The following is a 16,494-nucleotide window of genomic DNA, read 5'->3' as shown; positions in this document are numbered from 1 at the left end:
CACACTCACCTCGGTTTCCCTCTCTCTGCCCTCCAGCTTCCACAGCAATGAACTGTAAATGTGAGCACTGTCCTGCTGGGTCCTGTGAGCCCTTCCAGCAATCACTGTAACTAAGGGTGATGCTGGGAGTCCAAAGCAAAGATGCTAATGGCCACCACCCCATGCTGTTGAGAAGGCCAAACAGCTATAGAGCATTAGACAAATTAAAAACTTTTTAAAACATTTTTTAATTAAGGGGAGGAGCGCACACATCTCTCTGTGAGCATGTGGACATCAGGGGACCACTTGCAGGGGTTGGTAGTCTCCTTCCACCTTGGGGGTCCCAGGTGTCAAACTTAGGCTGTCAGGCTGGGTATCGAGCACCCTCACCTGCCGAGCCAGTCATCTTGCTGGCCCATCCACAATTTTTTAAAACTTCCAAGTACCATATCACTGTTCACGTGGGATAAATGTATCACACTTTCATCCCTCCTCTAAAGGACTGCTAGATTTTCACTAACAATGACATAATGAAATGGCCCCAGCAAACCTAGTGAGGCCAATGAGTTTAGGTCTCTTGTTCTCTTCATAGCCTGGGTCTCAGAGTGAACACGCAGACACACATGACCTCAGATCTCTTGTTCTCTTCATTTCCTGGGTCTCAGAGTGAACACGCAGACACACATGACCTCAGATCTCTTGTTCTCTTCATAGCCTGGGTCTCAGAGTGAACACGCAGACACACATGACCTCAGATCTCTTGTTCTCTTCATAGCCTGGGTCTCAGAGTGAACACGCAGACACACTCTTTGTTAGTTCCTAAATACATAATGACTTCAGAGATTTGGGAAAACTCATTATTTTCTCCTCTGGAAACTTACCAGTGAACATTTCTGAAATATCACTCCATTCTCAGAAAGACCTTGGGCTTCTCTCGAAACTTCTCTGTACTACAATAAAACACAAAACTCATTAGAACGTGAGAAAAACGTCATGTTCCAAGTGTCTGATGTAAATATAAGCTGGAAACTCTCTAAAGGACATCATGGGGAACATTTCTGTTGACCCCAGTTTTCAGGAACTTGAATATTTCATTTAATCCAGGCCTCCGAGGAAGGGGGCAGCACAACATCAATCAGCTCATTCCTGGTCTGGGCAGATCCAGCCAGTTATCAGACTGGATGAAAAAACCCAGGATGTGGAGTCTGGAGAGCTGTGTTCTACATATAACCATTTATTCACTGGATAAGTCGCTCAGCCTCTCCAAGCCTCAAATCCCTCTCTAAAAACTGACCATCTCAAAACTTCCTGGAATCTTGCTTAGGAGAAATGAGGGGAGAAATCTGGTATCCCACTGAGTCCAGTTGAATTCACTGGGTCCTAGAAAGTTCCAGTTCTTCCCACTATGTGGTGGTGGTGGTGGTGGTGGTGGTGGCAGCGGCGGTGGTGATGATGATAATGTACAGCAATACTGGATGGATCCCCTCAGTGTGCCTGGTCCGGTGCCACATATACCAAGTGATGAATGATCCAAGCAGACCTCACCTTGACCCTCTCTTCCATGAACCTAGGCTCCTAGAACAGGGTAATCAGGGCCTCACCTCAGACTTTATAGGTCCTTTGTGCCTGGTAGTGATCCTGACCTATGCCACACTCACACCCTTTGCTCATTGGTTGCTATGCACTGGAGCAGCAGGGCATGTACCAGGTGCACCCAAGGCAGGGTCTACTTCTGGTAGCTACCAGAAGGTGAGTGTCTAAGTCCTTTCATGCTACTGTAACAAAATGCATGGGGCTAGATGACTTATAGAGAAGGAGCCAGTGTAAAATGCTACAATGAATCCCTGAAAGCTTCAGTGTGGCTTTGGACTGGTTAATGGGTATGGACTGGGTTGTAATGATCTCAGAGACGAAGTAGAGAGAATGCTGGGATGGAGTTTTCTCGGGGATGACGAGTAGCCACAATCAAAAGTTGGGATGCAACACAACTCTTTAGAATATGGATGGCCTTTCCTCCTGTTCACATTGCCTTGTTTCTCTCTGTCTAGGACTTCATGGGGACAGTCTTCCCCCATCCATGCATGCACTCTCCAGTGCTGTGGCACTGACGTTCCCAGAAAAAAAGCCAGCTTCTGACAAGTGTTCTACAAAGCTGACTGATCCATCTGCAGGTTCACGGTATGGAGAGTTGGAATAGTGCAGGTCCAGACTGATCTTGGGCCATCATTAGTCCCCTTAGCAGCCATTTATTCTCCCACCTCTATCTGACCTAACATCCTCAGGTAAAACCTTCTGGAATGTACTAACTTAGCATATCTCAAGCTTTTGCCAACCCAAAAGCTAAGAATGTCATCAGATAGCATGAGAGCCTCCCTCTTTGCTATAACCTGCCAGTGGGATGTTCCCAGTAATGTATTTGAAAACTGCTGTGATTTAGGACTTTCTTTTGTTCTGTTAACTACAGTCATGTCATAAAGCCATTTCTACATCAGAACATAGTACCTTGGGTATCCTGAAACCAAACCCATCCATGCTGTCCATTTACACAGAACGGCAAGGCTCCTCTCCACTCTACATCCCACGTGTGCCTCTGCCCACCTAGCAGCTCCTCAAACACCTTCCCGGCACCTGTGGACAGTGCCTGCTGCATCAGCCCCCATCCATGCTGCCTGCTTTGTATGTATCTACAACCCCAACAGACTACACCAAATATCTACCAGCACCACTACCCACTCTCTTTCTCCAGCTGAGAAAATGCAGATCCCTCAGAATGGGGACAGGTTGTGGTGTGTCTTTTTCTCAAGCAGCAGGAACAGATCCAGGCTCTCTTAGCCATCCTTGAATGAATGGCTGACTTGAATACCATCTCTCACATCAATGCCACACTATCACCAAAGGACCTTTCCATAGAAGGACGGAGCTTAATAGAGCTGTCTCAGCCACCTCCAATTACAGGAGACCTTAAGCATGGTTTGCATTTAAAATTTCAACAGCCATGTGGATCTAGCAGTCAATGCACCCAGGTGGCTGAGCATCAGGAACGGACAGATGCCCACTTAGTCCTGAGCCTTTATGCTTAAGTCCATAAAGCACTTCCCTATGGGACTAAGTCTATATGTAAGCAAAAGCTCCGAGTACCAGGTCTATTGAGTTTCCGTTTCCTCATCTAGAGACAGAAAATCACACCCTCTGTGTCATGCTTTGAAGAATTAAACTAGCAATGTACACGGAGCAGTTAGCATAGTACTGTACATTTAGTGACCCAGGGAGTGGGCTGCTGCTGTCACTGTGGCTGCTGTGTCATCACCATCATCATTTCTATAACACTCTTCAGAGCAAAATATAAAAATCACCACCATTCCACCAAAGAAAGTTGTACTGAGTGTCAGTACTAGAAGCAGAGGTACTGAGTCTTGGTGATTGCCAGACCAGGATCCAGCCAGGAGGTGTCAAAGACATACAACAAATGTCTGAAAAAACAAAATCACCAAGTATGCCCTCCTCACAGGACTTAAGGAAAGTGCAAAAAAGAAAATAATATGCATCACATTTTTATGAATAGTATTGTTTATATTAATTAGTATTCATATGTATTTTGTACTCTGCATATAATACACTACTTAGATATCTATACTATACAGACAGGATATTAGAAAGCAGTTAGAGTGGTTTCCTAGTTTCTTTTCTGTCACTGCAATAAACACCCTGACAGGGAACATAAGAGTGGGAAGGGTTAATCTGTCTTACATTCAATTCTAGATTACAGTGTGTCACTTTGGGAAAGTCAAGGCATGGCCCCAAGCAGCTAGTCACAGCACATCACAGTCAGGAGCACAGAGAAGTGAGTATGCTTGTGGCCTCCTCTTCCTCCTGCTGCTGCTGCTGTTCAGCCAGCTCTCTTGACTCTTATGCAGCTCAGTGCCCAGCCCACAGACCAGTGCTGCTCACAGTCACATTCATGGGTCTTCCCATGTTAACAACTATGACAATCCCCCTCAGATGTCCTGAGGGCCACTATGATGTAGGTAATTCCTCAACTGAAACTCACCCCCCTCAGGTGACTCTTAAGTTGTGACAAGTTCATAGTTAAAACTAATCAACACATGTTGGTAGAGGATTGAAGGATGACAAAGGAACAGAATAATGAGATTTTTTTGAGACAGGGGCTCATGTAGCCCAGGCTGAACTCGAATTCACTATAACCTGAGGATAACAAAAGCAGGTTGAGCAAGCCATGATGAGCAAGCCTCTAAGCAGCATCCCTCTATGGCCTCTGCAGCAGCACCTGCCTCCAGGTTCCTAACTTGTTTGAGTTCCTGCCCTGACTTATTTCTGTGACAGACTGTGATGTGGAAGCATAAGTCAAATAAACCGTTTCTTCCCAAAGTTACTTTTGGTCATGGTGTTTCTGTCACAGCAATGGTAACTCTAAGATGCAGTGCAACAACAAACAGCAAAGATAAACAGCAAAGCTACAATGTAACAATAACAAAGATAGTGTGACAACAAAGATAACAATGTGATAGCAAAATACAGTAAAAACCAAAAACAAGAGTGTAACAAGAACAAAGATACAGTGTACCAAACAACAAAGATACAGTATAATAGAAACATTGATATTGTATAACAACAAAGATACAATGTAACAACAACAAAGGCACAAAAAAGACTATAACAGAGGATATCTTGCTGCTAAAACCAAGCTGGGATCTCTCTCTTCCTCTCCCCTCTCTGCCTCCCCTTTCTCTTCTCTTTCCTTTTCCCTAAGACACACCCAGTACATTCAGTTTAGCATTCCAGCCAACCTGAATCATTGTTTCATATTTAAGTAATACCATGAATATGAGAAGCAGCTCTTCTTCTGAAACACACAGCTTTAAAAGAGGAGCTGTCTTATTTCATCCCCAAACCCTAGGGAGCCAGACAGGGATTGCAAGGAAACAGCGGCTCCCAAACTTGTTGGTTTCAATATTCTTTACATGCAGTCAGAAAGGACTGAAGGCTTGAATGGATTCCATTTGTCAGTATTTACTGTAATTATCCTGGACTACAGAAAGACTACTTAAAAGAGAGCAGAGTAGTTACGAATCCATTTTTTAAATAGGAATAAGAATCCTGTAGTCACACAACTATGAGATTTTGTGAAAATCACTAGCTTTTCCAAATTAAAAGAAAAAGTTTGAAACTTTTACAAAGTTACCTGTGTCTGAAGTAACAGATGCATCTGAATTCTCAGATCTGCCTCTGTGTGAATTCTCCCCCAATATCCCAAGTCATGTCACTTCTCAGAAAATTAGTGGAAAAACTGCTTCAGTAATACCATAAAAATAGCCTTGACTCCGTGGACCCCAGGAAAGGCCCAGTAACCCAGGGTTCCTGGAGCCCACTATTAGAGCCACTGGCAACCTAATCTTGGAGAGCATTCAGTGAAGGGATGAAAGAGGACACCCGGCCAGTAGATAACTTCCACCAAGGAGACAGCCAAGTACCACACCCCAGGAAGTGAAGGTCTGACCAAGGATGTGTGGGTGTTATTGGGCTAAAGACAATCAAATCAAAGAGGACCCTCCCCAAATAGGGTCCCACCCACCAGGATCCTTCCCATGGGGCCCTTTCTACTTATCCTCCCAAAAGTCTGTACTCTGTGGCCTCTCCATCTGAATGTCTCTCCTCCCCTAGCAGCCCTCACAGTCCCTTCATTCCCTTCAAAGCGCTTAATCACCCGGCAATTGGGAACTTATCTCTCCAACCCCTGTATGGAACACGACTCTTAGATGTACACATTGGGGGGGGGGCAGAGAGAGGCACCAGTGAAGGCTACAACAACCACAGAGGGAGCCTCTGAGACACACCCTCAGTAGGGTGTTCAGGGGGTGACCTTACAGTCCTATTCAGAGCTATGGCAGTGAAGGCAGACCCAGACCTCACAGAGACAAGAGGCTAAAGCGAGAATAGCCAGGGCTCAGCTCACACAAGAACTGTCTGTCACAGCCCAGAGTGTCTACCAAAACATTCTGTTTCCCAGAGGTAACATGTGCAAAGACTTGGGCTCCGGATGCTGGTGCCACAGTGAGATCACAGGCCAGAGTCACAACAGCTTTCACAGGCCTTGGTTTTGTCCTCTACAAATGGGTTACTTATATCTCATCTCCCCAGGAGGAGTAAGGGAAAGGACTCGATGAAAATGTCAATCACTGGGCTGAAAGCACAATCCACAGACTGTACAGTGACAACCTAAGACTGCAAGTGACAAAAAGGGACAGAATCGTCTTTAAAGCACTAAGTCTCTGCAGCAAGAGTGGCCTTGTGAGACTCCTTGGGTCTACAATGGGAGACTGGGCAGGCAATGCTAGAGTTGGTGCCAATAGGCCACACCACTGGGCAGGACCCTCCTGGGAACAGAAGCTGAATTTACTCCCAGGACCATGGTTGGGGGAGGCAGGGAAGCACAGGTGCGGATGATCCCCCAGGAATCTTCAGAGAATGGATGAGAGATGCTCTGGCTTCATTTCTGCTGCTGTGATAGATACCCTAACAAAAAGCAGCTTACAGGAAAAGGGGTTTTATTTCTGCTTATGATTCTGAGTTAGAAGCTATTCTTGCCTGGAAGCCAAGAGCTTGAAGCAACTGGTCACATCACAGCCACAGTGAAGAACAGAGGCCAATAAACGCATGCAGGTTGAGTATTTGACTTGCTTTCTCTGATCTTACCAAGGTCAAGGCCCCCTGCCCAGGGAATGGCACTCCCCACGGTGGGCGGGTCTTCCCTTATCAAGGTAACTCTCCACCCCCAACACAGGTCATATCCACAGACCAGCCTAATCTAAGCAATCCCTCATTGAAACAGCCTTCCCGGGTCATTCTAAGTTGTGTCAGTTGATAAGTAAAGCTGACCAGCAGAAGATAGGGCAATAGGTGGAAACTCAGGGGAAAGGTGGCCAAGATGCAGAGGCAATAGGTTGAGTCAAGGGGCAGCAAAGGGCAGGGAGGAGAGTGTGTAAGTTGGTCCTGAGCAGAAAGCAGGTCAGTTTTGGACCATCTTGGGGAGAGGAGCTTATGGGGCAGTGGGGACTCTGGGCTTTCCAATTCTGGAACCACAATTCTGGAACCACCAACAGGGCCAGAATAGCTGAAGCAGGTAAAAACCCAGCCCATCTTCCCAGCTTTCTTACCACAGTGACACCCCTATATATATGAACTAATCTAATGCAGGGTGACTTTTGATGACCTGGATCCTAGTAGCCTGAGAAAGGGAGGGATTTGCCCTCAGACACCTAACTGCTAGGATACAGATCTGGATTTGAATCCCTGTGTACAAGCCTGAGGCTCCACCGGTATTTAAGTACCAGCTCCATGGTTCATGCAGAAAGCACCTAGAGGCACCACCAGGCAGGGGTTCAGCCTCTCCCTCCACCTGATCTTGTGTAAACAAAACGAGGCGCCTGCCCTCTTACCTGCGAGCTTGGCTGGGGTCCCGCGGGGACAGGCCTGTATGGAGACCCCGGGCCCAGTGCGGGGAAGGAGGGAGAGAAAGTACGGGGGCCGGCGCCCAGCACCAGGACCGCGGCCAGGACGCCCCCAGCCAGCACCCACGTGGCCCGTCCCCGAGCGCCTGTGGGACCGGTCGCCCCCATCTGGTGGCCACCGACCCCACACAGACCTCCGCGGAATCCCGGAGCTTCCGGACCCCGGGCCCGCCCCGCCACGGAGCATGCTCAGTGCGAGCCGCCTGGAAAGTTTTCTGGAACTCTGGCATCTGGAGTTTGGAGCTGCGTGGGAGGGAGCTGCGCAGCGCCTTGGCGCCACACCACAAATCACCCGCCACTCTCCTTCCCTGAGGGTGATAAGGGTCCCCACCAATGCCCACTGACTCTCTAGATCTCAGCTCAGTCTTTGCATTAAGAATTCCCAGAGATGGCTGACTGAATTCCCAGTCTCGGAATTCTCAATCTCTTCCTACCACTGCAGCGGTGGGTAGAAACCTGAGAGGATTAGAAAGCCAAGGTCACTTAACAGACAGCTCCGGGAGCAGGGGAATAGAGGTAGTGGCAAAGAAGAAAAGGTGGCCCTTGCCTCCAGTGGGGTCCAGCTAAGTCCAGTCTCAGCGGAGCACCCACTTTCCGAATCGGGTCTTGGGGGATCTCCCTGAACCTCCCCAGCCTCCCCTTCAACACTAAAAACATCACTTGGTCAGTGAGTAAGCTGGGGCTGAGAAGCTTGGGCATGGGGCTTTCCTGTATTCTGAAAGGGAGGAGCTGGGAGAGTAGTCTGTCTTCTGTGAGCTGTCCTGCTGGGCAGCTGTCAGGGAGCCCTGCACCAGCTTCTCCACAATTCCAATGACACACACACACCCCTTTCTTGACCCGGCCTGGACAGTGACTTTACAGGACAAAACACGAGCTGAGTTCATTTTTAATGGATCTAATATTTTGAACCGATCTGCCTCTGCCTATTATATAGCTTGGGTGGCCGGTGGACCACAGGAGCCGGCCACTGGCCTTGTATGTTTTTAAAGCTCGGGCCTGAGCATCCACATAAACACAAAGTTGCAGCATGAGGCTATTGCCAGAAAGGTGTTTCCAAAGATGCCCTGAGGAAACAGGAACGTCTTTATAGCTGGTGAATGGCCTGAAGCTATAGGTGTGAGCGGATAAGACAGACACTACCAACTCCTGTGCTGTCAGACCTTGGATAAGTCACCTCCCCTGTCCATTTCCATCTTTGAAGAGGCCGAAGTATTGGCTCTCATCCTGCCCAAGTGGAACAGTGAATGACAAAATGAAGAGCTATCTGGGTTCTAGAGGGGCCCAAATGTGACATTGGCTCCAGCAACCTAGGAACTGCTGCTGGGCTTAATGGGGTTGCCAGGCCAGGACGTGGGGCAGCCTGGACGCTCAGTGACCGCCGAGAGGTTGTTGCTCTGAGGACTGGAAGGAGGGATGCTCCCTTCCTCCTACATTTGCGTCTTCTGGCTGGAAGGCACGCCTCGACTGCGCATGCTCAATGTGCTGTAGGGCTGGCCCGGAATGGCTCAAAGTTTGGGGCCGCGGGTCCAGGCTCCTCCCCCGGCTTGGGAGCAGCAAGCAAGGGCGCGGAGGCTTAGAGCTGGCGGGCAGCGGGATGCGGTGGGTCACCCGCCAGAGCCCTCATGGCCTGCACAAGCGATGCACGACTGCAGCTGGGCCGGGAGGCGCTGCAGGCGGCGCCCACGTTGCTGGTCCCCGCGGTGCTACTAGGCGCCGCACTCGGCCTGGGCCTTGGCCTGTGGCTAGGCTGCCGCCCCAGCCGCCTGCGTCCGCGCCTCCAGGTGGGTACCAGGGGGTGGATCGAGCGCCCTCCTCTTCTGGTAGGGTCCTTGGCTGCATTCTCTGAATCCCAGTTTTGCATCTTCTGAGTACAATTGTGAGCAGCCTACAGCTCCAAGAAAACCAGGGTCAGAGTTTGCTGAGGAAAAGGTATGGAATGAGTGGCCTAAAGGCACTGGCCTGACGTCCTCAGAAAGACTGTCGCCCCCAAGCCCTTCTGCGTCTCAGTGCCTTCGGGTGTAGTTAGAAGTTTGGGCATAATCCCAGCAGATGCTCCCAGCTCGATTTGGGGGAGAGGAAGGTGAGTGTTTGCACCCGGATGCCCACTCCCTCTACCTTGCAGTGGAGCTGCCGACCCTCCTCTGGGAGTAGACTGAGGACCTTCTGCCGCGGTCACACTGGGCCTTGAATGACACACGGGTGAGCAGGAGAGACAGACACATGTCCAGTCGGCATTTGGTCATAACCCAACACGATGGGTGCTGTGGTGGAGTAGAAGCAGGCTAGCATTTCTGGAGAGCTGACTGTTCCAGGCACTGAACTGGGCCCTCTGTCATTAGGTCTGAACTCTCCAAACAGCTTTGAATCAACTCAGTTTATGGCCCCATTTTTGAGAGGCAAAAAGCGCGTCTAGGGGTGGCATGGGGCGTTGTTAAGAAGCCTGGCGATGCAACAAGTGTATGGTCTAATACCCAGGAATGGTTAAGGAACACCTTGCCTGACAACTATTTCAATGATGTAGGATACTGGGGAGATTCCTGGCACGGAGGAATATAAGTTGTGATAAGATCCATTGGGCACTCTGGGTTCTGGCAGCTTTGACTTCTTCCAGATCTGCTCTGTTGTGCCAGGCATTTGGCTCTCTCCATCTAGAAACATGTTTGGTTGAGGATTATTTTTCTCAGTCCCTCACTTCTTTCAAGAACTCACACATACCTGGATTGATTTCTGGCTCTGCTTATCTTCTTTCTCTCCTTTATCAAGTGTCTTTTCCTATAACCTGTTGTGCTAGTCAGCTATGATTGTGAGCAGTCCTGAACTGTTAGATGGATATCGTGTGTGTGTGTGTGTGTGTGTGTGTGTGTGTGTGTGTGTGTGTGTGACAAACATCTGCATGTACACGCATATATAACACATATATGAAGCTGGAAGGCTTTGCTCAGTTTTATTCTTGTGATTCAGTATTTTATATTTTCATTTTCGGGAGTTCTTTTCTGTTCCCCGAGTCCTCTGTTCTCATCCTAAACTGCCTGGTGTGAGTAGAATGCCTCTCCACTTCCTGAAGACACTGTAATCTTCAGTTGTCTGTTTTGTGTTTCATCATCCACCCTCCCACTCCACCCACCACCACCCCAACACCCCCCAAGTCATTCCTTTTGTTGTGGGGATTAACCTTCTTATTAGAGTTTGTCCTCAGATCTCTTGTGACCCTTGGCCTCCTGACCACTTCTGTGTGGGAGTAGAACCCTGCTTCTGCCTCTGCAGGGTGGGTGGGTTTTCTCCGAAGGTCTTTAGTGAGTCTCATCTAACTGGGTAGACCCTCATCAAATAGTCAGCAATAATTGCCAAAAAAAATCTGAAATTTTGGGGCTATGTTGTGTGTCTTTTCTGCCCAGAGACCTACCCTGCCCCAGACACATGAATTTCTGGACATTTTGACATTGCCTTACCTGTGTCTGCATCGGGCCCTCTGCAGATGGTCTCACATCCTTCTCCCAAGACCTCAGAGGCTTGCTCCCTCGTTTAAGTTTCATATCAAACAAACTTTGACTAAGAGGCTTCCCTCAAGGGTCTGGTACAAGGCTGGGTACCCAGTGGATGCTGAATCATAGCCCTGACTAATTTAGTGCACAACCAGATTACCAGTGTATAAATACAATTATTGTGTGTGTGTGTGTGTGTGTGTGTGTGTGTGTGTGTGTGTGTGTGTGTGTAGGAGTAATAATCTTAAACATGTACGCATGCCACAGTATGACTGCAGAGATCAGAGGACAGTTTGTCCAAATCAGTTCTCGTCTTCCACCATGTGGGTTCAGAAGACTGTCCTTCAGTCATCAATCTTGGTGGCAACTGCCCTTACCCACTGAACTATCCTGCTAGTCCCCGTGTGGTTGTGTGTAAATGTTCCTGTGTGTGCAGGTACATGTATGTATCCAGGTGTCTGTGCACATGTGTGTGCTTATGTCAAGGCCAGAGGTCAAACTTGGTGTCATTCCTAAGGCACTATTCACCTTGATTTTTGGAGATAGAGTCTTGAACTTGGCAAGTAGGCTAAGCTGGCTGGCCACCTGTGTCCTACCTCCCTGCACTGGGATTGAGAGTATACTCCCCCATACCTGGCTTTTTACATGGTTCTGGCAATCCATCTGTGTCCTCACGCCTACTCTGAACAGGTGAGCACTAAACCTTCACCTGGAGGTACTTCCTGGAGTCCCTTGCGCCTTTTTGTTTCTGTCAGTCCACCTTCAAGAGTGACCTGTGTTTGTTTAAAGAAGCCTCACTGGCTACATATGACTAATTCTCTCTGTGGATTCACAGAATTCTAGCCAGGGCCAGGTCCTCTGTCACAAAGATCTCCTCTGTCAAGTACACCATGGTCCTACAGTACTTCAGAATTCTAGATAGGACCACACCCCCCCCAGGAACAGGAAGCAAACCTGGAGAAAGCTGAACACACAGCTACGACAGGGAAGTTTACTTGACAAGGAGAGTAGGAATGGTGAAGTGGCCTCTCCGTGCTCACATCCACCCAGATCAGCACGTGGGTGCCTTCTGCTGCTCACATGTCCATGAATAGTTATGAAACCCGGTGAATATCAGTGTTAACCTGTCAAGTGGTGGAGTTGCAAATCGCACATCTACAGACAGTAGTTCATAGTAGAAATTACTCCTCTGTTGAAGGTAACCAAGATCATTATTTAAAAAAATCACCCAGTGGCTTTACTGAGAACACCAGGGAAAATGCTACCTGCATATCTTCTGCAAAGGGATGACCCTCAGGGGCTGCAGTTTCTGTTCTGGTTTCATGTCTGTTGCTATGATGAGATAACCCCTACAGCAAGCAACATAGGGAGAAAGAAGATCATTTCAGCTTACAACTCCAGGTCAGTCCCTCACCATGCAGGAGTCAAGGCGGGAACCTGAAGCAGGTAGTCACATGACAGTCAAGAGCAGAGAGATGAATGCATGCACAGACACATGACAGTCAAGAGCAGAGAGATGAATGAATGCATGCACAGCTAGTCACATGACAGTCAAGAGCAGAGAGAGATGAATGAATGCATGCACAGCTAGTCACATGACAGTCAAGAGCATCCCAGGGGATTTCTTAGAAAGATGACCAGGGTGACCTGGGTGATTTAAAAAGATGCCTGATGGGTGAAGGAGGCAGGAAGGGCACATGGTAAGCAGAGATGACTGTTGGGTGGGGATTTGGTGGCTAAAGTTCAGGGGGATGGACAAAGCTAGTTGACTTCAGCATCTGGTTTCTCTCCACCCCTTTGGGGTTTCAGAAAGATGACACTCAACGTCTGCTCAGGAGTTCAGAGCCCAATGCACAGAGCCTGCCAGATACTGGCTCCCAGGTCAGGAGGCGCCAGAGAGAAACGACAACTTCCCGGGATGAGGATGCTCCTGAGGTTAGTCTGGATCTGTGTGCTTCCATGGACACATGCTGGGTGTGGGACTGTCTTCCAGGAAGTCAAGGGGTCAAGCTACAAGACACTGTCTGATTTATTTCCCCATGTATGACTAGTAAAAGGCATTGGATGAGTTTAATTTGACAAAGGTATGGTCCCCTCATAATTTGACAAAGGTATGATCCCCTCTTCATTAAAGTCCCAAAACCCCAGAAAGCTCTCTAAGTTCTTGTCTCTGACCACACTTATTCAAGAAACTACCTTGGTAGGGTTTTCATGACCATAGGATGACTGGAGCTTAGAGTGTCTCAGATCCCACAACACCCTGCTACCAACATTTGCCCATTTCTTTGCATAGCCACACCCGGCCCCCTTTCCTAGCCAGTGGGGGAATCAATATGAGCACACCACTAATAGTCACTCAGCATTTTCTGAGTGTTTGGCTGATGGACTGATTGTTATCAGGGTCCGACTGCTTTCAGTTGAGTCCCGGTTCTATTCTCTAACTCAACTCTATTACTCTAAGTAATAGGCCATCAAGGGAAAGCTGGGAGCCTGGCACCAATCCTAGAGGATGAATTCTCACCTGTCCAGGGTCTTCTCTATACAGCTTCAGTTGGCCCACAGAGCATGGCCAGGCTGAGCTCCCTCAGTAGGGACAAAGGGACATCACTTGACATTCCCGGGTACCCCAGGAAATATTGCATACTTTAAGTCGAGGCAGGGTCATTGGTCTGGTGGACTTGAGTCCTCCTAACTCTCTCTTCAGTTTCCCTTTTTGTTCTCATAGTCTGATGTGGAAACTGAGCCTCAAAGACAGGTCACTTTCTGGATCCTAAAACTGGTGAGCAGCCAACTTCAGATGTGTCCCTAGATCTGTCTGGCTCCGGCAGAGCAAGCACTACTGCCCTCCCCCATTCTACCCTTCCTTGTGCCTCAGGTTCCTCCCTGTTTGGGGTCCTCTACTGGCCATACAGAGTGCTTGGGATTTGATGCAAACCTCTCCAAAGGCTAGGAGAGAAGCAGCTTGTTGTCCCAAGTTGCCAGTGGCCTGTACCTCCCGAAGATTCCAGTGACCATACTTCTTTCCTGGGGGAGAGCCTAGCCTGCAGATCCTGGACCTCAGAGTTTCAGAGAGGCTGTGGAGGTGAAGAGAGAGCCTTGCTGGGATTCCAGGATCCTGAAGGACCTGTGGACCCAGGGGCTACACTCCCTCCACAAGGCTGTGTGTCTCTAAACATTTCTCTCATGTCTGTTTCTCTGTATCTCTGCATATGTTTGTGTCTCTGTGGAGAGCTTTTCATCCTTGTCTGCCTGGGTGACTCTCTGCATCCCTGGGACAATGTGTGTGAGAATCTGTGGGTGTGTGGCATCTCTGTCTTTCTCTTTTCCTTCATCTCCCTTGACTGCCTTTTCCCCTGCCCACATACCATTAAAATTCCACTCACAGACAGGGAAACTGCATCCACACAAATGCTTGTACACAGATATCCAGCTCTGTCCACAACAGCCAGATTAGAAACAACAAAAATGACAAACAACTAAGAAATGCATGGACAGAATGTTGTTTGTCAATCAGGCACAGTGGGCTACACCTATAATCTCATCACTAGTACTGAGGCAGGGGGATTGTAAATTGAAGCCTGACCTGGGTTACATATTGAAAACCAAAACTCAAACCAAACAAAAACAGAATTGTGATCTGTCCCTGCAATGTTTTTGGTTGTGAAAAGGAGCACGGTACTGATATACACTGTAAGCCTGGCCATTGTTACCCAAAGTGACAGAAGTTGGTCATGCACAGATCCCATGCATGGGAAATTTATGTGGACAGGAAGTAGCTGAGTGGTTACCGTGGAAGAGACAGGTGGGCAATCATAGAGCAGAGGGCTTCTCCGCTGCAAGGAGTCATTCTGAAATTGTCTGGGTGATACTTCCGACATTGGGGAAACACTGAAGACCATTGATTACATGCTACACAATTTATTTATTTCAGAGCAACATAACTGTTTAAAAATAAAGACAAACAAATGAAAACCCTCACTCACATGTAAGCTGGCTTTGGATCCCGTGGAAATAGCACTACCCTTGGGGCCCAGCGTGGACCATTCCCAGGTCTGTTGGACATTTGCTGTGTGGTTTTGGGCAGGAAACAGAGCCTGTCTGAGCCTCAGGTGCCTCACTGTGAGAGTCACAGAGATCCCTTACAGGGTCCTCGGGGTCCTGCCAGCATCCCTGTCTCAGAAGGTACTCCATCAGCACTGCAGGGGTGGGAGATTATCTCATTTCTCTTGGGCCTAGTGAGGTTTAGCCTGCTAGCGTCCTCAGTGCCTGGCAGCTGCCCATTACCAGGCTAATGATTGCCCAGAGCTGAGTTAAATATCTGCCTGGGCAGCCATGTTTCTGCCTGGTGAGTCCAGCTGCCTCTCCTGTGCACAGAGAACCTCAGCCTTGTGATACGTTCTGCTGCTACTTAGATGAACTCTGTTTAATGAATAGCTCCTGTTGATTAAAACACACAGAAACTTCCAGAAGGTTTCATAGGCCTGCCGCCCCACAGCAGGCTAATGAAGAGGAGGGATGTGGCCCATGGAGGCAACCGTGAAGGACCAAAAAGAACACCTTAGGGCTGAGGGGGAAGCAGCTTTCCTCTCCCCACAATGGCGTCTTCGCCAATTCTCTGAATGACTGCCTTGTTTTGGCTGAAGCTCTACCTTATAACTGTTGTGCAGCAGCCCATTTCCTGGACCTCTGCATCTCCTGAGGGAAACCATCAGGTTTGGAGCATCTAGATCCAGCGAGGAGAGCTGTGCAAAGCTGAGGTCTCTGGATCCTTTCTGGGTGGCAGAAGCTGCCTGTCCTTGCCTCCACATGCCTAGGGCTCTAGTATCCTCCGTCTCTCAGCCAAAGCAGGGCAGGCCTCCATCAAGTCCTGCAGGATACAGGTAGCCACACTGGCATCCTTGAGAGTAGAGCTTCACACAGCTGGGGCTATTCCAGCGGTCCCACCCAGGCTTTTTACTCATGCCTGCCTCCCCTACTCTGCTTGCTCCTGCACAGGCATACATGCCCCTTTCATTGTCTTTCACACTTCTGCAGTGTGCGTTTGCCCTCTACTGGGTGGAGAAACCATGCCTTCCTCTCATTTCGGCCCTTTCCTCTCCTTCCTTCCACTTCTGTTACACGAAGCTTTAAACTGCAGAGGATCACCAGACCTTGTGTGCTCTGTAATTCCAGCTGCTTGAAGGCTGAGGAGGATCATAAGTTCAAGGCCAGCCTGCACAACTTAGTAAAACCCTCAGAAGTGCAGATCATTCCAGGGAACAGAGTGAGCCATGTTTTAGTACCTCCCATAGCTTCAGAGGTGGCCTCTCAGGGAGGAGATGCCTACCAGGCTCTGAGTGACTGGTGAACACGAACACTACAGCTACCCAGTTCCTAGTGTCTTCTCAGTCCCAGGAAGTCAGCTGGAAGCTTCATGCCTGTTATCCTTGAATATTACATCTTCCATCTGTTGATTATATGGTCAGACTGAGGCTGACCTAACCGTTCCTTTATTGTTTAAGGTTCTA

General features: G+C 48.7%; 2 protein-coding genes across 6 annotated transcripts in view; one reads left to right on the top strand and one right to left on the bottom strand.

Moving 5' to 3' along the window:
- The window catches only part of Evc2 (EvC ciliary complex subunit 2), a 101,363-nt gene extending 93,675 nt beyond the window's left edge, over positions 1–7,688 (bottom strand). Inside the window, exons 1-2 of the mRNA XM_013112441.3 lie at positions 7,434–7,688; positions 861–929 (exon numbers count right to left, since the gene is read on the bottom strand). Coding sequence (XP_012967895.2) covers positions 861–929; positions 7,434–7,613 — 249 coding nt within the window. The 5' untranslated portion in view covers positions 7,614–7,688. The remainder of the gene's footprint in view (positions 1–860; positions 930–7,433) is intronic.
- A 1,323-nt stretch (positions 7,689–9,011) lies between these two features.
- Positions 9,012–16,494, top strand: part of Evc (EvC ciliary complex subunit 1) — a 37,300-nt gene continuing 29,817 nt past the window's right edge. For 3 of the 5 annotated variants that reach the window (XM_040747005.1, XM_021226444.2, XM_021226445.2), the window contains exons 1-2: positions 9,013–9,286; positions 12,797–12,922. In XM_040747005.1, coding sequence (XP_040602939.1) covers positions 9,128–9,286; positions 12,797–12,922 — 285 coding nt within the window. In that variant the 5' untranslated portion in view covers positions 9,013–9,127. Of the gene's footprint in view, positions 9,287–12,796; positions 12,923–16,494 lie in introns of all 5 variants that reach the window. The other 2 variants (XM_040747007.1, XM_013112531.3) reach the window with 2 other exon arrangements.

Source organism: Mesocricetus auratus, unplaced genomic scaffold (genome assembly GCF_017639785.1).
Source record: "Mesocricetus auratus isolate SY011 unplaced genomic scaffold, BCM_Maur_2.0 Super-Scaffold_100006, whole genome shotgun sequence".
Taxonomy (NCBI): domain Eukaryota; kingdom Metazoa; phylum Chordata; class Mammalia; order Rodentia; family Cricetidae; genus Mesocricetus; species Mesocricetus auratus.
This window is presented reverse-complemented; position numbering and strand designations above follow the sequence as displayed.